The 20,709-nt window shown below is 43.9% G+C and overlaps 1 protein-coding gene across 2 annotated transcripts in view; it reads right to left on the reverse strand.

Annotated features, from left to right (window-relative positions):
- ABCA1 (ATP binding cassette subfamily A member 1) overlaps nt 1-20,709 on the reverse strand; it is a 91,793-nt gene that overhangs the window by 3,327 nt on the left and 67,757 nt on the right. The window contains exons 18-49 of one of the 2 annotated variants that reach the window (XM_058043653.1): nt 20,543-20,656; nt 19,907-20,078; nt 19,257-19,388; nt 18,598-18,737; nt 17,453-17,590; nt 16,689-16,909; nt 16,187-16,259; nt 15,461-15,663; nt 14,426-14,474; nt 13,629-13,742; nt 13,147-13,295; nt 12,582-12,706; nt 12,113-12,211; nt 10,776-10,965; nt 10,527-10,621; nt 10,143-10,175; nt 9,479-9,584; nt 8,693-8,767; nt 8,127-8,296; nt 7,016-7,193; nt 6,360-6,475; nt 6,128-6,272; nt 4,678-4,801; nt 3,997-4,126; nt 3,739-3,859; nt 3,513-3,575; nt 2,951-3,057; nt 2,417-2,558; nt 1,070-1,204; nt 735-838; nt 515-607; nt 92-335 (exon numbers count right to left, since the gene is read on the reverse strand). In XM_058043653.1, coding sequence (XP_057899636.1) covers nt 92-335; nt 515-607; nt 735-838; nt 1,070-1,204; nt 2,417-2,558; nt 2,951-3,057; nt 3,513-3,575; nt 3,739-3,859; nt 3,997-4,126; nt 4,678-4,801; nt 6,128-6,272; nt 6,360-6,475; nt 7,016-7,193; nt 8,127-8,296; nt 8,693-8,767; nt 9,479-9,584; nt 10,143-10,175; nt 10,527-10,621; nt 10,776-10,965; nt 12,113-12,211; nt 12,582-12,706; nt 13,147-13,295; nt 13,629-13,742; nt 14,426-14,474; nt 15,461-15,663; nt 16,187-16,259; nt 16,689-16,909; nt 17,453-17,590; nt 18,598-18,737; nt 19,257-19,388; nt 19,907-20,078; nt 20,543-20,656 — 4,100 coding nt within the window. Of the gene's footprint in view, nt 1-91; nt 336-514; nt 608-734; nt 839-1,069; nt 1,205-2,416; nt 2,559-2,950; nt 3,058-3,512; nt 3,576-3,738; nt 3,860-3,996; nt 4,127-4,677; nt 4,802-6,127; nt 6,273-6,359; nt 6,476-7,015; nt 7,194-8,126; nt 8,297-8,692; nt 8,768-9,478; nt 9,585-10,142; nt 10,176-10,526; nt 10,622-10,775; nt 10,966-12,112; nt 12,212-12,581; nt 12,707-13,146; nt 13,299-13,628; nt 13,743-14,425; nt 14,475-15,460; nt 15,664-16,186; nt 16,260-16,688; nt 16,910-17,452; nt 17,591-18,597; nt 18,738-19,256; nt 19,389-19,906; nt 20,079-20,542; nt 20,657-20,709 lie in introns of both variants that reach the window. The other variant, XM_058043652.1, reaches the window with a different exon arrangement.

Raw genomic sequence — 20,709 nt, forward strand, 5'->3', positions numbered from 1 at the left:
AATGCCCTTATAAGATAGGTCAGTTAAATTGAAAGATGTACTCCTACCTCTGCAAAAGAAGATTTTGGCATCCAGGCTACTAAAAACTTACTTGGTCAAGTGTGGTCTGAGAAACGGAGTAGTCTTCTATGTGGAGTCTCTTCTTGTTCTGGGAGAGAATACTGAATATTTTGGCCAGGGAGGAGGGTGAAGAGGGAAGTTGGTACTGCAGCATATTCCGATGTTTTTCCTTCAGGACACTTCCAGGAAAGGCATGCCCAAAGAACTCCTCAACAGGCTTCAGGTCTGGGTTTGCCCCTGCAATTCTCACCACTATGGTGTAACCATCTCCAAATCTGCAAACAAAAATGTCAGTACAAGAGTTAAGGGCTTCTGAATTACAAGTGTCCTAAAAATCCAGCAGCATTTCCTACAGTCAGAATAGCAATGGAAGTGCTGCATGAGGAACTAAGCCTAACTGTATCTCCCTAAAAATGCAAACTCTGTGGTGTAAGCAAAAAACCACCCCACCTACCTGTTTTTTAGGTGCTGGACACTGCCCAGACACCTGAATCGCCCATTGACCATTATTGCCATTCGAGTGCACAGGGCTTCACATTCTTCCATGCTACAAGCAGAAACAACTTCATTAGTGCTGCAAACAGCATTGAAGGGCAGAGCAGAAAGGCTGAGCTTAGCATCCAGCCCTGGCAGATGTAAAAGCCAAGGTATGACACAAGTGGGCTGCTACTTACCTGTGAGATGTGAGCACCACTGATCTCCCCTCCTTGATTACACTCAGAGCACAGTTCCACAAGAAGCGACGTGCTTTGGGATCCATCCCTGTTGTTGGCTCATCCTGCAAAAGGTATACAAAAACCAGATTGGGCTGCTACATTCTGATGAAAAATACCTCATCTTTGAAATGACCTGTCCATTCCTGACTATGAAAACATTGAAAATAAGCAAGTTTGATTTATTTCCTAAAATGACAAAGTAATTTATGTACTGGATTTTTAATTAGTCTTCATTTCAACATGCTTTTCTATTTTTCAAGAAAAATATTGATGAGCAAAGGTTGTGGACTCACCAGGAACACCACAGGTGGCCCTCCAATGAGAGCAATGGCCGTGGAAAGCTTGCGTCTGTTCCCTCCACTGTAATTCCCAGCGTATTTTTCTCCGTATTTCACAAGGCCCAGTTTCCGAATTGCCCACTCGCCAACCTATGACACACAGCACAATACCACCTTCAACCAAACATTGCACAAAGAGTTTTCGTACAAACTTTGGCTTCAAAAGCAGCTTTCAGAAGGACCATTCATCTGAGGATCTAATGTGGCATGGAAATAGATTTCGAAACACCCTGTGCACCTCTGGATCAGGCTATATGTAACTCTGCCCCCAGGAGGCCTGAAAAATCAAATTGCTGCAGCTTGTCAGTTGGTGGGCACAAGATCAGCATCAGCTGAGCCACATTAACCAACAGTCTAGTGCTTTTAGCAGCATCAGCTTCAGTGAGCTTTCCTATTACTGTGGGCTTACAGCAGGGACATGGACACTACTGACCCACAGCTGTCACACCACAGTGCATCTTAGCCCTTTGGATAGAAGGAATTTGGTTTGTTTCCACCTTAATAGTGCCAACAGGCAGGCATTGCTGCCCTGCAGTGTGTTATGGGGAAGAGATTCAGCTACTACTTGAATCACACCCAGAACTGGGTCCCTTTTTATATGGAGCTGGTAAGAACATCATATGGAAGAACTTGGCAGCAATCTTAGAAGGAGACTGCAGTTTCCACCCATCCCATCTACCCTCACAGAAGGATTCAAGTTACTTGGACATTAACCTAGATATCATCTACCTAGAGCACTCAGGTCTTCTACAGTAAAAACTGTTAATTCCAGGAAACAGAACTGAGAAGGGTGCTGCATGGTACTGGCAGCAGTCATCAACTGCCTAAAGACTGTTACTGTAACCTCATCTCTGAATGCTGAAATAGCAGCACTTTAATGATGCACTATGATCAAATGGAAAGCTTTTAAAACTCAGCACAAGGCTTCTGCTAAGCTGTAGTGTGTTTGTTTCCAGGCACTTTAAAGAATTACGACTTGACAGTGAGTGAGGACCTGCATGACCTGCAGGTCCACAGCCCTTAAATTCTTAAGGGAAGAAAGTTGTTCAGTGGAAAAGAGCACTTGCTATGAGAACATAGGACCCAAATTATTTGCCCTTCCATTTTGTACAGTTTTCCAGGCAACACTGAAAAAAACAAGGGAATTCTTGGGTTTCCCTGAAGGAAAGAGGGGGGCAGAATTCACCATACAGTATCTTCAACAGCTGCACATCATGGCATTACACGAGTTGCAGGAAGTATGCATGCAAGCAAGAACTTGCAAGTTGGTCACTGGGGTGAGTCCTGTGGTGTTTCACTTACCTTGCAGACTTCTTTCTCCGGAACACCTCTCAGGAGTGCAAAGAACTCCAAGTGCTCTCGCCCTGTCAGCAGTTCATTAACAGCATCAAACTGTGGGCAGTAGCCCATGTTCTGATGGACTTCTTGGATGTTGGACAAGATACTGTAAAAGAAAAATACCTTTGTTAGGATTTCATGAACACATGCTGCTAATTTAGATGTTGAAACAGTGTTCCTGGAATTACTGAACTAACAAAAATACAGAATCATAGAAGTCCATTTTGATCAAGTCACTTTTTATCTCTCTCCCTTTTCTCCTCCTTAAAAAAAAAAATAAAATTTAAACTTGGAAGAGCTGCTACATAGCAATAACTACCAGAATAAATCAAATTTCCTAAGCCACTGACACACTTTACCAGACTCAAACAAGGGCTGAAACAGATGCCAGGAGTTGTAAACAGGAAAAGTGGAAGAGAATTTTGATGTTTTAAGAGTTTTGAAAAAAAGCTGTTAAAACTAGAGGAGAAAGCAGAGAAAATATACATTGTCTTTCACCTGTTTCCTTTGAGGAAAGCTTCTCCTCCTGTGACATCTGTATCACCAGTTAGCATCTTAAAAGTGGATGACTTGCCAGCACCATTTACTCCCAGGAGTCCAAAGCACTGGGGATATAAATGAGCACAGTGTATTTGAGAACAGGATCCAACTGCATCATTTTCAGCACTGACAAGATGGGATAAAGCAAACTTGACCCTCAGTACAGCTAGAGGGACTCTGAAGTCCATATTCAGAAAAAAAAATACTTCCACATTTTTATTTAAAGTATAAACCTTTAGGCTGGGAATATGAACAAACTGATGTCACCTTGATACCCTATCACTGCAGCTGATCTGTGCCAAATCTTGCATACTGGAGTTTAGCTTCTGGTCCCAGACACTGAGAGTTTATATCTTCTTCAAAGGTAGAAACACATAGAACCAGAACTGCTTCAGCTTCTACTTTCCTTTGGAGCAATTTGAACATTCATCTGGTTTTGATCTTACTCTACCCTGTGCTGTCTTGTGGCTCCTAAATACTGCAGGAATAGCAAAACAATCAATTTAATGAATAAGCTTACCTCTCCAGGAGGGATTCCAACACAGATCCTGTCAACTGCTGGCTTTCTCTTCATTCTGTAAATCTAAAACCATAAGAAAAAAGAATGAGAAGGACATTGTCAAAGAATTCTAATCAGAGCTGTACATCTGCAGTACTCCCAGTTCGATCCCACTAAATTCCTCAGATAAGGCACAGGGAACAGCATAGTTTTGTGTTAACGAGTACGAATTCAGAAGTTTTGTCACCTTGGTTAGCTCCTTGATTTCCAAAATGTCACTCTGTCCTCCTCCACTAATTATCCTCTGCCTCTCTCTGGTTACATCCTCGTCTTCATCATTCACAGGAGGCAGCTTGGCATAGACAGGCCTGAAGAAAGCAACATGATAAAGTCTTAGCAGAAAATGACAGGGCCTTCCTTCATAGGTAGTATTCTCCCCATTTCATAGGTGACACCAATGAAAACTTCACCTGCCTGTAGCAGCACAGTAGAGAGGACAACCTACCTGGGTTTGATGAAGAACCTGTACTGGATGAGCACTGTGATGAGAAAAAACACCACACCTTCCACTGCCATGGCAAAGAGGTTCCTTCCCACCAGGTCCCATGACAGAGGAGACACAAACCGATTCTCTCCTGCCAAAACATGATTAAAAGCACAATCACTTTTCCAGAGCAAGGGGAGCAGGCTAGCATTTCTTCCAGCAGAGCTCAGCAAGTTGGACACTGGGACAACTGATGATCAGCCAGTTACAGGAGGGAAAGTTAGACCACACAAGGGGCCCGCCGTGGCTGCAAGCCATTTTTTACTGTAGCAAAGTTGGGACTCAGGTCCAGAGAATTCAGTCTGCCAAAGAGCTAGCCCACCTGTCCAAAAGGTTAGTGAAGCACAGAAAGACTATGACTCAGACCTGACATCTGCATGCCAGAAAAAAATCCATCCAGCTCTCCAGAACCTCAGTCATTCCTTACACTATGCCTAATGACATCCATACAATTGTCTTTATGCATTTTTATTTAATGCTCTTAACTCAAAAATCTTTAGATCTACCTACCAGTTTCTCTTAACAAGTTAAGTAAGAGGGGACAGCTATGATGACTTGCCATGTTTGACGAGGTCTGTGCTGCAAGCTGAGCACTTTCAGCTTCTTAAAAGTTATAGGAGCTTGTCTGAAGCAGACACTTACCAAATCTCTCCAGAGCATCAGCCATAGCCTGGTTTTTCACCATGTCAATGAGTCCCCGGCCCAGGCAGAAGTGAGGGAAGATTAGGAAGACAGACTTCAGGATGTCATTGATGTCCTTCAGCTTCTGTTAAGAAAAAATTCAAGTGCCAGTGAGCCAGCTGAGAAAAAAGCAGCCACCACCTCCAAAGAGTGACCCATGTCGTCACTGACCCCTCCTTCCCTTTCCCAACACTGCAAGCCCACAAAAATCCAAGGATTAGACATGTTCTCCCAAGAGCCAGGGCCACAGCTTCTTTGGACAGTCAGTCTTGTTTGTGTAGCTCACAATGCTATTAACACAAGCAAACGGCAATAAAATGTTTTTCCACACACTCACAGTCTAAAAGGCAGTGTCTGCAAACATTGATATGCAAAAAGGCTACTGGCTGAGGACACACAGAAGTTTAACTTGAACAGACCGGTTATGCCAGTGGCTGCAGGGAGCTCCTCCCTGTCCCCTATTGGAAGCACTAATACTTTTCCATTGCTGTCTCACAGCTGGCTTAGTCCACGAATTGAACTGATAGCACCCTGAGTTCCTGCTCTGCCAGGTACTCATCTCTGAGAATGTACTCATTGTTACTAAGCTAGAATAGGCTTTGTAGCAAAAGGAACCATCAAGAACTGCACTCTTATGCCCACAGGAAGAGGTACAATCAACAAGTAACTCCCACAGAGTCTCCTGAGCCTCCTCCCACAAGGAACACTTCACACCACTGTGGGTCAAACTGTGCTTGCAAAGACATCTTGTGCTGTCTACAAGCATGAGAGGAACTTGGTACCTTCCCCAGGAGGCATTTGGTGTTGAAAAACTGAAGCGAAGTGCGTAAGCTCCCATGGCTAGAGAGGTGTCTATGACAGGAGGCAAAATTTAGGGCAGCTAAATAGTTGGTGATTAAATGGCCTTGGTAGATGGAAAATGCCCTTCATTAAGAACATACAAGAAATTCCATTTGAACCATCAAAGAAATTCCATTCCATCCATCAAATTTTTTTTTCACCTTAAAAATTACTGAAAAGTGGAAAAAGTTGTCCAGAGAGACTGTGGAGTCTCTCCCTGGAAATTTAAAGTCCAATGGCTCCGAGCAACCTGCTCTTAGCAGTTTGACCTTGCCCCCCATTATGAAAAACCAGGCCATCCAAACCCAATACACTGCTGTAGCTGAATCCTGCTCAGAGGCTGGACTAGACCATCTCAGGAGCTCCTTCCCCACCTCTTAACTACTCTGTGAGCTTTACTAAAGGGGGCTTTAACCCATTTCCACCAGAACCTATGATTAAACTGCTGCTGAAGCTAATGCATACAGGGCCTAGTTTTTCTGGAGACCTGGCTGCTAAAGGTACCATGGAACGAACATGGAACTAGAGTGTAGCAGCACAAGACAGTTGAGGAGCTTCTGAAAAAACATACATCGTTTGTGAAGAGCTCCAGGACAAAGGTGGCCACGCTCCCATTGATGCCGATGAAGAGATTGACACTGGTCAGCACAACATATGCTGTGCTAGGGATTTTGAACACAAAGGAGGCCGGATACATGAGAGGGGTGATGGACCACCTGGCAAGAGAAAAGGCAGCAACATCACGTAAGAACCTTCCAAGTCTAAGAGCCTTCCCAGTCATCCTCTGATAAAAAATCCCTTACCCATAGAGAAACAGGAGGAGAGCCAGAACAGGCAAGTTAGAGGAGGATACATAGGACTTCTGTTGGAAGCAGATGAAGATGATGACAACTAGTGTGGCTGGAACAATGTAGTTGCACTAGAAGGTGAAAAACATGACTTTAGATTTCTTTCCAGGTGACATAAAAAAAAGGAGAGATTTTTTTTCAGCTCTAATTCAATAGTTTTCAAAACGCTTCAGTGTTCCCAAAACTGTTTTCAATGGGAGACTCTTAAAAGTATTGCATGTGTGAACCATAATACAGTACACATGAATTTACACTTCTTGGTCCCCCTAGAAGTAATCAGTAGACTCTCAGAGGTTTCAGGCACCACAGGTTGAGGAAACCTGCTTTGGACAGAGCAGAACAAGGGGCTACAAAAACGAACATTTTTGGGCAAGTATTTTAGAGTGACATAAAAAATGCTAATAACTGAGCTTATGGTTGTCCTTCCATCCTCTGTGGAACTCCTTGACCCAGTGAGATGTACTGCCCCATGAGAGAAAACACAAAAGTCATAGTGTCAGTTGTTATTCACTGAATTAACGCAGTGCCCACTAGAACAAACTGCACTGTGCACTTCAAGACACCCTGGAAAAACAGAACGGAGGATAGTTTAGCCCAGCCTAAGTCCTTACCATATCCCACACAAAGTTGGCCAGCCAGTAGATAACAGGCTTCACACCACTGATGAACTGCAAGTGTTTAGCCTTGCTGACACGCTCCTGAATAAGGAAAACCACAAAGCTGGCAGGAACAAAGGACATGGCAAAGATCACACAGATGGACACAAGGACATCCACAGAGGTGGTCATCCTGGATAAAAAAAGGAAGAAAGCAAATTGTTTGTATGCTGGTACTGGCTCCTTTGAGATGAAATGAGGCAGCTCATGCAGGGCAAGGCAGAAATTATTTCTTCTTCTGCTATCAATAGTCTGTCCTTATACTCAGAATTCTGAGTAATGAATTACCATGCAAGATTCTCTTAACTGCACAGTTCTTCTCCAGCCATATAACAGAGGGAACATACACAGTCTGTTGGCATCTCAAGCACAGCATCACAACCTGCAGACTGGTTAATAACTTCAGCATAATAGACTGCTTTCTGCTTTCCTTATTACCACCACTTTGTTTCCCACATAATCCATTTCCTGGGGTTGTTGGGGTTTGTAATTTTTTGGTGTTGTTTCAAAGCTGACAAGTATCTGCCCATTATCTGCCACTGTTTTATGGATTGAAGGATATATATGCACACAGATTATGAGTTTTGACGATGATTATAGCGAGAGTGGACTAGTCAATGCCTCAGTGAAATTAACCCTGTGCATTACTGTGTGCCCCCTAGCTTGAGACAGTGGGCAAGAGTCAACAGGATCTATTGGAGGTTCCTAGTCAAATGGTGAGGATGAAAGAATGACCATATTTATGGTGAGACACCTTTCTGAGGGTGGCTGAGAGGGATTTCCTAGAGTTGCAGAAGGTCTGATTCCTGAAAAGGACTGGTTCTTAAAAACTGCAGCTTCCAGGGGCTCAAGGACAGAGAAAGTTTGTACATAAGTGCTGTTCAACAGCAAGTTCTCAGCAGCACAGGTTGCCACCTCCCCAGACCAGAGAAAATAAGGCCTGTGTTAACAGCCTAAATGGCAGAGGCCACTGACTGTCCACCAGTAGGTCCAAAACCTCCCATGTTGCCTGTTTTCAGCCATCAGCAATGAGCCCAAACCCATCCATAGTCATGTCACAACTTACAGAGCTACTTCAGACAGCTGCTGCTTGGTGAGGTTGAGTGGGTGATTGAAGGCAGTGATCCCATAAGCACTGGGATTTTCACCCTGCTGGAGGTTGGCCCGAAGGATTGCATTGTTGATCACATTCAGGAAGGATGCAATGGCATGCCAGCCCTTGTTGTTAAACCACACCTACAAGACACCACATCAGCATCAAAGGCACCAGGTACATCAGCTACCCAAAAGCTTCCTAAGTCCTTCAGAACATCCCTTCCTCTGTTGAGGGCATATTTCTTTCCATATCATTCCAGCTAGCTTGCTCAGGGGCAGAACACACAGTTTAATCAATAATCACAAGAGGCTCCTGGAAGCGATCACTGATTCAGCACTGAACTCTTTTGGCATTCAGGCCTAGACTCCAAAGGAGAAACAGATTTTGAGAAGTCCACATAAAACTACAGGCTACATTTACTCCACTAGCAAATACAGAGAACTCTGGTCTAGAAAGTTTTCCAAGACAAACTGCTATGACTCCAAGTTACCAGAGCTTCAAATAGCAGACACAGAAACAAGGATTGGCTGATTTACCTTCACATTGTTCTTTGTATCCAGGCCTTTCATGAAACTTGATAAACTGTTGAGAAATCGATCCCCAGAACTCCCCTGCAAACAGCAAAGAGACAGTTACTTCCCCTCTAAGAATGTCTCTATTCACGCCCTGGTCTAGCAGAGACTACACAATGTTTTTCACAGCTCTGACAGCTTTCTGCCAATTCAACAGCCTCTACCCACCAAACTGGAGGTGGTAAGAAGGCTGAGTAACTGTGGTTTCCCTTTGTCCTTTCCTTTCTGTAGTCTCACTGGTAAGATGGGTCATCTTATGCCTGTTTTTTTCCCAGCAAAACTTATTAACCAAAGTTGCATGCAAGCTTCAGAAACATTGCAGGATGCAGGCTGGCAGACTCAGAGGAGAACAGTGGCCCAAATTTGCTCTGAGCCAGGGCTGACTCAGCACAGGAAGGTTCAGCTGAGGTTTTGAAGATGGCAACAACCACTTCTTAATTCCACAAGACAGCCCACCCTGTCCTGCCACAAAACATTCAGATGTTTGCAATCCCCACTGGCTTGCAACTGGTGCTGGGCAGAAGCCACATCAGCAACATGGGCTGGGCAAGCTTTAGCTGAGTATGTCTCCAAGACTTCTGCTACTCCCAGACAACAGCCTGGGAGATCTCAGCTCAGAGGTAGTGGGGAGAAGTCAGTGGACACAGCTAACATACACATGCTCCTCATTTTATGGCTTCCAAGTCATCTCCCAAGGAAAAAGATTCCGTATTTAGTGCATCCTGGGCTTATGGGGGGACAACAGCTCACCTGTGCCAGCTCCAAAATTTTCTTCACCTGTTTAATGGCATCAGTGACTTCATGACCTGGAGGAAGGACGAGGGAACTGCTGGCTCCCAAGGAAAAGCCACCATACCTGAAAGTTCAGATAGAAAGTGATGCTATGACATGACATGATGCTGACAGACCTCCACAAAATGCTACTCCTTATCCCTCTCCACATCCATGTCTCCTCTTCCTGCAGTACACCAAAAACTACCATCTCCACTCTTACATGAAGGGATGACTTTTATTCTCCTACATGGCTGCTTAGCCATGAAGTCTTCTACTCTTTGTTTCTGAGGTTAAACACTCATATCACGAGTGCTCGGTGTGCTGCCCAAAGGCAGCTATTCTCTGCTGCAGGCAAAGCAGGATGTCTCCCTACTGCCCCTGCTTGGAAGAATAGCACCTCACAGAATAGAGTACCAGCACACTGGTCATGCAAATCTTTTCAAAACTGCTCTCTCCATAAGACAGACATGCTATCCAGTGCTCTGGGGTTGTCCCAGTTTATCCTTAAACATCTTCCTCCAATATCTGGCAGTTAAGAGTCCTACAACACAAACTGCAAAGCACAGTGGATGTGTCCTGCTAAATACTATGTTCAAGGTTTAGTGGACATATACAAGCTAAGGAAAATGCAGTAACTCACCTGAACTCATTCACCCAGATTTTATTCTTTAAGCTGCAGAGAGAAAAGAGTTGATATATAATACACGGAACCAGAGGAGAGAGACCTAAAAAAGCTGCAAGCACATGCCTGGGAAAAGAGTGCAATAGCCTCTGACATCTGATATAGCTCCCATCATTCCTCTTCTGGGCTTTCCCCATAATCTGCCTATGAGGGTCAGCACACAGAACCACCCACAAAGCAGAAACATCATCGAGCTGAGGATCAGGGCTATCTGAGGACCTGAGGGGATTTGGCTCACTACTGAAGAATTAGGGCTGCCCAGGCTTATTTGCCTGATCTGTGCATCACCCTCAGAGCAAGCAGTGCTTGTCAGGGAGGGAAGGGGGAGTGTTCAATAGCTACCTTTTCCCAATGATCTGTGCATAGGTCTTCACTAGGTAGTCTGATATATTGCGGCCTGTCAGATTCTGGAGGATGTCAGCTGTGTCTTGCTCACGCTGGTGTCACCAGTGAAAACACAGATAAATGCTCATTAGAAAACACAGGTACTCAGTAAAATAAATCTTGTACAATGCTGCATGCAAGAATCACACCTAGCCACTCTGCTCCTCACGAGCATTCCTCCCTGCAGTACCACTGTGCCCCTCCTACCTGTGGGGGTGGCAGGCCACCTGCACCAGGGGGGCACACAGGCAGCATCTTCTTGATCTTCTCACTGCTACACTCACAAGATGGGGAAGGATTCTCCATGCTCCAGTTGCCTTTCAGGAAGATATCCAGCACTGACTCTGGGACTGAAGCAGTGGTCCATTCCTTCTGCCCCACAGTGCAAGGAGTATCCCTGTGTTTGGAAAAAGGCAAGAAAAAAGCAGTTTTTAAGATAAATATGATGGCCTTTGCTTACAAGAGATTTAAAGATCAAACTCCACAGTCCCCAGCAGAGTCAGTTTCTCAAATGAGCTTGACCTCACAGAGACAAACAGCTCAGAGCAACAGATCAGACTCTGCAGCTTTTAGCAGATCCCACTGCCAAAGAAACTGGGGCAGGCCAACACTGTAGGGCCAGACACTCCCCTCTTTGCATTATAAATAAATGCTTTGTTTCAGTGAGTCCTGGCAGGCACACTGTCCAGAGTTCAGGGAGCAACTGGAGAATGTGCTTAGTCACATGATTTAGTTAAAAGTAGTTCTCCAAGGAACAGATAGTTGGACTTGATTCTCATGGGTCTCTTCCAACTTGAGATATCCTGTGATTTTAAGATCACAGCAAACAATCTTCTTGGATGACTCCTTGGATATATTTCTGCCTTTGGGCATCAAAACACTGCTCTTTCTCAAAGTAGCAGTGGGCAGCTTTTTTCCTATGGCCCATTGGTGGAATAGCTCAGCTTTCATGCCTGTTATGAAGGATGCAGCTTACTTTCCACCACTGACCATTATATCAGACACCTTGTCTCCCTCCCCATCATCCTGTGAACATGAGCTGCAGATCTTCTGGACACACCATCTTGGACTCAGAGTGTAAACATCTACTTTCACAGACTAGATCTTCAGCAACTTGCTCAAGGTTGTGCACCAACTCAGGTTAGGAAACAACAAATGCCTGTCTGGCTCCCCACCCCTTCTGCTGGTGTTTGTGGGGAGCTAACTCAGGTTTACAATGCAGCTGGAAACAAAGGATTGTGTGGTGGGAATAGCGACAGTCAACAACATAAATAGGTCCTTTACCATGTTCAGGACCAAACAGTAACTTGAGTCATTTGCTCTCCCCTTTCCATCTCTATCAGCAAGGAGTTTCACTCAAACCTCAACTTCCTCACCAGACTGAGGGCTGGCAACTTTTAAAAAAGTTCTGAGCAGAAAAGCTGAATGTAATTACAACTCTTTTGGCTTAAATCCTGCTCTGGCCACACATTACCACAATTTCCAAAAGTCAGCTAGAGCTACCAGGGATGTGTGTCCTGTTCCCAGACCAGAGTTCTACTTACGGGATGGAATGTCCCTGCATACAGCGTGTCCCAAACCCTGGCTTATCAAGAAGGGCATCCAAAAGCTTGTGAGTGCCTGCATCTTCTGGAGCATCGTTGCTATGGGAACAGCAGAAAAACACTATCAGTCAGAGTGGTAACCAGCACACAGCAAAAGAAGCAACAGAGCAAGGCCAAGAGCAGAGTGAAAGGATGTGGGCGGGGATTTGCCCTTGAAGAATGCTTGGCCTAAGAGCACACACACATTCCAAGTCTTTGTACACAGTATTATTAGGAGAGTCATAGCACCATTCAGAAATGGATATAGCCTTGCCTGTTAGAGCTGGCATTTAAAGGTCGAAGAAAAAAATACCAAAACTCTCTTTTAAAACGTGCTTCTGAGATTAGCACAAAACCCAAAAGGACCTGTTAAAGAACTCAGTAACTCAAGTTTGTGAAGAATATAATTTATAGGCCACACAAAACATACCTAATAAAAGTGTACTGCTCATCATACATCCAGGGTTGTAATTCCAGGCTGGGGTACTTCCCAAAGGGAGGAACAATCAGGCTGAACATGAGAGCAATACACACAAAGACAGCTGGCAGCACAATCTGAAATTGTAAGGAAAAAACACGTCCTTTTAATAAACAAATGTTTCCAGAGGCATCAGGAAGTACATATGGCTCACTTATTGGATCAAAACATTTTCAAAGTTTCCCAGGAATATCTTTGCTGTGTACACCACAACAGTGCTAGAAACCAATGCAAGATCTATCTTGTGTTCAATCACGGAATTCACTTCAGCTGCAAATGTTGCTTCCAAGGGCAAAATTACACTTGCTGTGCAAGAATACTGTAATCACATTGGTTTATCATGCAACACCTTTCACTTGCACAGGCAAGTGCTTCACTTCTGCCCCCATGTGCAGTGAAGGCTAGTTTTGGTTATCTGCATTCCCTTGAGGTTTTTAGCCTACCATCAACTCAGACTACAACACACAGGCCAGAGCTGTCCCTGATGAGGGACTTTGCTCATGTTGGAGGCTCTCACCTGGGCAAAAAAGCCCTTCCGGCTTCTCTTGGCAATGAGCATCCTCTTCCACAACAGAGCCATGAACTGCTGCTGGGTCAGCTTCCAGCCCTTCATTTGGTAGGAGCCTTTCCCATCCATGCCACTGAGAAGGTCTGTCTCTCTGGATTCTGCTAGCAAGAAGAAATTACCATTATTCAAAAGTTCAGAGATGCTGTCAGTGCTGGAAACACAAGGTGATGGCTGGAGCAGCCACTCGCATCTGCCAAAAAAAAGTGCAGAATCAGGAGAAATAACTAGATAAATTTACATGAATGTGTTTTCTCCCTTCTCTCTGAGCTTTGAATGGGAGAACTGAGCAGGCTGTGCATCCTGCACTGTCCACTATTTCTAAAGGCAAATACATCACCACTCCTTTGGCAGACTCAAGCCTTAAGATCCACAGTACCTATAATATGAAAGAGCATTCAGAGAAAGAAAACAGGCTTGAACTCTAGCAATACCTGGATCTATGTCTGAGTCATTAGGATCAAATGCATCATCTTCTGTAAAGGGACGAAGGCAGCTCTGTCTGTCTCCAAACACACGTCTGTTCCTTCTGGCTGGCAATGTGCCATCTGAAAATGATGCAGTTATGGTTACCTGAACTGCTTCAGTTAATCTCCAGCTAGCCCCAGAAAAAACAAAGCAATATAATTTTCATTTTGCATGTCTTCCATTTGCAAACTGAAGAGTTGATCTGGAGTGACTTCAGTGCAGGTAAAAACAAAACCAAGACTCATTCTGCAATGGGTCATGTTTTATGCACCATACTTTCTGTGATGTCCCAGAAACTTCTTCTAGTTGCACTTGCCACCTTTTTAGTTTTTCTCCCAGGAGAGCAGGCTGCTCTCATCATAAGAAACTCTCACTTTCCACATGAAAGTCATACATAGTCATGTCACTACAAGTGCAATGTGCTGTTATAAGCACTCAGTGCAGTGATCTGCTCTCAGAAAGGGAAAGTAATTTGGGCGTTACTCTGGTCTGATGCGTCAGGAGTTCTTCAGAGCAGACAACAGTGTCAGTCAAGTAATTTGCAATATACTCAAACAACAGAAACTCTTCACTATCACAAAATAAATATACTACCAACTGAGTCAATTGACCATTACAGCACATAAAGGCATGCATTAAATACACTAAACCCAGCTACTTCAGGTCATTAAAAATACTAGGAAAGAAGAGCTTCAGTTCAGTCTCAATCAGGCTCTGTCACACCTTAGTATGTGTCACTTCTGTAGGGGACAACTACACCTACCTGAGGTTTCTGCATCCACACCACTATCATCAGCCACTTTCAGGAAGATCTGAAAAGGAATGATAACTGTCAATTAAAATCAAAGGAGGAGAGATACTGTGGGTACTGCTTCAGAAGATGCTGTGTGAGACTGGCAGGTGCAATGAAGGAACTGAGGATACTGAGTTTATCCTCTGCATGATAGTGACATTGACTTTGTGGCTTCTGTCCAGTTTCAGACTGTCAGACTGCTACCAGCTGTGCCCCCTTTCCAATATGAGTTCGTAAGCCATCTCAAACATGAGCTCTTTTCTGTGTCTCAGAAACAGACCTAGTAACTAAACTTGTGAATCTCATATTTCCCCACGTCTAACAGCTCTTGCTTGAATAGGCACCTTCATGGAGCTTGACCCGTGGACTCTCCTAAACCAGATATAACTCTTTTTTCAAATTGCAGATAACAACCAAGGTCTTCACAGCTCTGAAGGACATAGATGGCAACATCAGTAAGTGACAAAACCACTCTTTCATCTTCCCTTATCATTCTTTTAAAATAAACAAATAAAGATCCTACACAGAGATAATGTGCATGATACTTTTGTGATAAAAAAGAGAGACTTGGCAGCTGGATCAGTCACATAGAACAAACCCTGAAACCATAAAAAGTCCCTGACAAGGGCATATGTCTAAATTGTTTACATAATGTATGTATACAGTACTGAAATGTATATTTTCAGTTAAATGCAACACAAAGCATGCCTAAAAATAACACAGATATTAGAAGCCAAATCGGGGGCCAACCTACACATGATATCTCAGCAAAGTGCAGATGAGCACACAGGACCTGTCCTTGCCTGTTTGTACCACATTTCAGTTTTCAATGCACACCTCTGTGAGCACACTCTTACACAAGGCAGAAGACAATCCATTTTGGAGAGGAACGCAAAGCTGTTCTGTCAATTTTTACAGGAAGAAATAAGGCTTAATCTCATTCTTAATTATGTCATGATTCCTTCTGCCTAGTTTAAGACAAACAGGAATCAGCAGCTCACTAACCTCCTCCAGAGTAGTTTCCGAGATGCCATAGCTGGAAATGCCAAGATCAGAAAGACGGTCATCAATTTCATGGAACAGCTCCACAAAAGCTCCCTCTTTAGCGGCTTTGTATGGCAAGACATAGGTTAATTCATGACCTATGTCCTCCACCAGTCTTGCCTCAGGAACATGTTTTGTAATGAGATTTGAAATTGCAGACACATCTAGAAAAAACAAATGTAAAAGATAGTTCTGTTCTGGTTACATTCATAATGTGGAAAAAAGAGCTCAGCCTTAAAAATCCTGCCAGAAAAGGAGGACAAATAGGACATCTCTGGAAAGAAGCTAATTTCCATGAAGTGTCATTTCTTTTTAATTTAACACAAGACTGGAGAAAAGCCTGGACCAAAGCTTGGCTATACTTCTTATGTGCAGAACTTGGGAGAGCTTGTACATGGGACTGGAAGACCTGCAAATAAATCACTGATGTACAGCTCACCAACATTATATACTGCCAACAGGCCACACAACTACATAATATTTGCTTATTATATCTCAGGACAGCTTGAATTCAAAATGGCTCACTCAAGAAATGCATTCCAATATTTAAAATATCATCACTGTGAATTTAATAATTTTCCCAAGACTGTAGCTACCTTGGAGCAACAAGGTTAAGTCAGCTGTCCAAGGCAAGCCACAGAGCAAAGTCAACTGGAATTCAATCTTAAATTTTTTTCCAAGCCTCACCTATTGTCAATGTGTCACTTTCATGGTCACTGCCAAGGCCAGCATCAGAGCTGCTCTGGGAGACACTGTCATCCTGGTCACAAAAGAGAAGACAAACATTATTTCCTGCTGTTTATTCAAAATGGGGCCTACCAGATGCTGCATACTAATAAGTCCAACCAGATGCTGCAGATGGTGACACAGCACTGCAAAGGCTAAAACAGAAGTAGGATGATGGGTACAGAAGTGAGTGTTACAAAAGTATACTTCACTTATTTTGTGTATCTCTGATCAGCTGGAGACCACTGTCACTGAAAGAAACCATAATGGGGATGTATGTCCCACACAACAGTTTAATTAGATATGGTCTGGCACAGTATCCGCCGGACAAGTAACACTTCTTTCAAAGAACAAGGGATTTTCCTTCGAGACATTGAGACATAGAAAATCTTAGCTGCTGCTTCCAAAAAGCCTAAGATTTCATGAAGAAAGAATAAACATGAGCATAAAAGGCCAGCTCTACCTTTTTCAGATAGGAAACTGTGCTGCTGCTGTTTCGGCAGGAGCTCAGAGAGGAATCCACGTCCTTTTTGACCAGGGTCAAATAATAGCCTGTTCCCAGCTGGTTCTTCAGGAAGAGAGAAGAGCCAACACAGCAGAGCTTGCCATGAGAAATTATAGCAATCCGGTCCCCCAGAATGTCTGCCTCATCCATGTGGTGCGTGGAGAGAATGATAGTGCGACCTGAAAGAGAGCAAGGAAGATGTGGCTGCCAAGTCAAACAAACCTGTTTGTTTGCTGCCACACCAAAGCCACAATCACCTGCACCTTGCCATGAAGTTGGATGGGAGGTTGATGCCACAATTTTGGGCCCTTTGAACAAGGCCAAGAGTATGGAGAAGATTCACAACTTCTGTCATGGGTTTATTCTCCCCCTTCTCTGCTGGCTTTAGTCACACTCAGCAAAGACAGGTTTAATTTCATGTCTGCAAGGCTGATTGCATGGGGCAGAACAGGACACCGCTGAACAGCAGGGTTAATTTTCTGACTTTAGTTGCCCTCAGTCATAATCCAGTAAAAAAGTTTGTTCATGAACTCTGACATGAATAGGAGGAGAAAGATATATGAGAGATCTGAGCATCCTTGTCCTGCATGGTCTCTGTTCATTCCTTGGCACAGGCAACAATAAATTTGCAAAGACATATTGCTATTTTGAGAACAGTCCAGAATCAGATTGATTTTCTTTTGCCTCCCACAATACATTTATTAAGAGTAAAGATGACATACCTTGCCGATACTTCAGAAGCAGTTCCCATATTCCTCTGCGAGAATAAGGATCCACCCCAGCTGTAGGCTCATCCAGAATGACAACTTTGGAGCCACCAACAAAAGCTAAGGCAACAGAGAGCTTCCTCTGCATGCCACCTGTCAGGCACAAGAAGAAAGAAGTGTTCAGGCTGATGCAGAGATGAGGTGAACAGCAATACTTGCAGTATGAAGGATAATGAGCTCTCTGAAAGAAAGCAGACTGAGGAGAAAAAGTACTGCTGCTGTTTCAGGCATTCAGGGTCCTACCACTTTCTGGACAGTGGATAATTCATCTGGATAGTCACTCCTCAGTGGAGTCTAACTCTCCTACTGCAGGGAACCACACCTTGCACGCCCACAGTGAACTATACTGTCTCAGCACCAGGGGTAGCAAATTGCCAGCTTGGAAGCCTAAGCATATTTGGGGATCTGGAACACAGGTCTCCAGAGCCTGAGCTGCGGAAATAAGTCCCCATGAGACTCCCCTTCCATGAAAGTGTTCCAGAGGCAAAAACAAGGAATTATATTGCATTCCTCAATACTAAAGTCAACCATGGTCATCTGCTCTCCCTCCCTGAAGTCAAATGTGCAGTCTGTACTGATACTTGAGTAAGACAAAGGCATGTCAGTCCCTCTAGTATCTGGTACAGACTGACACAGGAATTCTGCCTGTACTGAACAAAGGAGAAGGGCACTCCAGGTCACCAACTGAAGGGGCAGAAGTCAGTATAAGGAATGCATGCATGATCCGCAAACAGCAAGAGACTTTGTAGACTATGGTCCAAGCCACCCTCATGTAAACTCATAAACCCCAAATATATGAATAAGCTTTGGACAACACACAGCAAATGTAGCTGAACTGTGTCATGATGGAAAAAAATACACAATACTCAGAGAAAGTGAGAGACTTGTTATGGCCATTGGATAGCTTGAGACTGTGCAAGATTGTGATGTTTAATAAGATAGACTAATTAGGTACTTAATAAATAAGTCACTTCCTTAAATGCTTAATTTTATAGTAGTCTATATATAATTGCAGGATTCCATCAGGGTCCATAACACAGCCTCTGCAAAAGCCAGTGGAGTGTTTCTGAGGCTGAGAAATGTAGAAGATCTGAACCTACCAGAGAGCTTGCTTGTCCTAGCTTTCAGTTTGTGAGGCAAACCAACATCTGTTGCCATCTGATCCATCTCCTCTTTCACCTTCTTTTCTGGCAGCCCTTTGAGCCGAGCATAGAACCAGATGTGCTCCTCCACAGTCAGCCTAGAGAACAAATGTAGCCTCAGGGCAGAGTTGAAAGCACCATACTGGGATTCGTCCCTTTTATTAGCATTACTGCAGGCATTTCTGTTTCCTCAGGAAAACATCTTTTAAGGCTGACCTTTCAGGAAGGAGCCACAGACTGAGTGTACTCAGTTTGAGCCTGACTTCAGGGTGCGGCTCTATTCAGCACCCATGTAAATACTCTTTTTTTAAGGGTGCTTGACAGGACCACAAACAACCTAAATCAGTAGGCACCAGGGATACACTTGGCCTAGCTGAGTGGAGTACATTATTAACAGACATGAAAGATGAAAGTGTAAGCTCTTGCTGGTCATTCCCAGGCACTTGGGAATGTGCTAATAAACAGAATGTTCCTGTACCAATCCCACACACTCCACTGTCTCACACCATGAGCACACAGAAAAAGGACTGTCAAAGCCAAAAGCACATTGCTGTATCCTAGAGAACCCAAACATCTGTTAGATACCATCAGTCCTACATATCCCAGATGATACTCACAAGTCAAACAGCACATTGTGTTGTGGACATACACCCAGGTTCTGCCTGATGGTGCTAAGCTCAGAGCGGATATCTTTGCCCAGGATGAAGGCTGTACCCGAAGTTGGGGGAAACAAGCCAGTCAAAATGGACCTGAAAGAAAAATAGAATAGATCAGCAGGTTCTGCCACTAGGAAACAGTGGAAGGCTGAATTAAGAGTAGGTGGAAACCCTGGGGAATCCCATATCTAGAAAGTAGCCTGAAAAACATCTCACTAATGGATTTTAAATAAACCAAACCACAAATCAGCTCCAGTGGTGATCAAAGAACACCCACATAGCTGCTTGAAGGAAAGATTTTTTTTTTTTGTCTAAAAGCTTCTTGTTCTTTCAGTACCAACTTGCTTTCTTTCACTGGTAAGTCAGAATCACAAATGGCATTACTACAAAATGCCACCTACAGATTCATTTCACCCAGCCTCAACCTGAACCTCCTGTGGTTCCAGTCCCCTGTATCTGTAAGGCAGCAGCACAACTAGACTAAATCAGCAGAGGCATTCTAGTCTGCACCAGCTTGCACGCTCCAGTTCTATGGCTACCTCTACTATATGGATAGGAGTTGCAGTATTCAGTCACTTTCCTACTGTCTGAAACCATTATTTTGTTCTTACATGGTAGTGGTTTTCCCTGCTCCATTATGTCCCAAAAAGGAGGTGATTTGTCCTTCATAGAAATTGAGTGTGAGACCATCTACAGCAACTTTCTTGCCATCACGGTAAACTTTGACCAGGTTCTGGATGGAAACACCAAGACTCAGATGCACTGGCTCTTCCTCCTTGCAGACTGAAAGAAAATACAAAGTAGAGAGAACTGATAGGTTTTAACAGAAATTGCATAGGAATTTTAATAGACATCATATTGCCCTAAGCCTGTGAAGGAATGAGCTATATGAAGACTGGCCACTTTATTCCTCAGAGAGAGGAATCTTCAGCAAAGTTGTCATTTAGCTATTGTCTCTCTCCTGAGCTAATTTGGGAGTTGGAGACCTCCAGTTTTATTAAGGTCACCAAAAATACAAGGCCTTCTCAATTCCATGAGCCTGGAGTACCCAGCTGCAGTCAGGCAGGCAAAGTACCTTGAGTTTATCCAGATGCACCCACTTGATCAGTATAGCCAAAGAGTGATAACAAAAGGGTGACCAACTTCACCTATCCATGCCAGTACAGCTCCTGCTGTCCTTGGACTATCATTTCAGAAAAAGGCAGACCTTAATATTTCACTTTCAAAAGGCTGGGTCCAGCACTTACCTTCTGAAGACCCCTTCTGGTCAGGATGGGGGTGCTGCCTGTCCTGTGGTTCCTCCCCAAACCAATATGACTTTGTGAAAGGAAAGTACCAGGGTCTGGGAATCCCATACTGGCCTAAAAACAAAAGCATTACATGAGCCTGAGTGCATCTGTCACTTTTCTTTAAT

The sequence above is a fragment of the Melospiza georgiana genome, chromosome Z (assembly GCF_028018845.1).
Source record: "Melospiza georgiana isolate bMelGeo1 chromosome Z, bMelGeo1.pri, whole genome shotgun sequence".
In the NCBI taxonomy this organism is placed as follows: domain Eukaryota; kingdom Metazoa; phylum Chordata; class Aves; order Passeriformes; family Passerellidae; genus Melospiza; species Melospiza georgiana.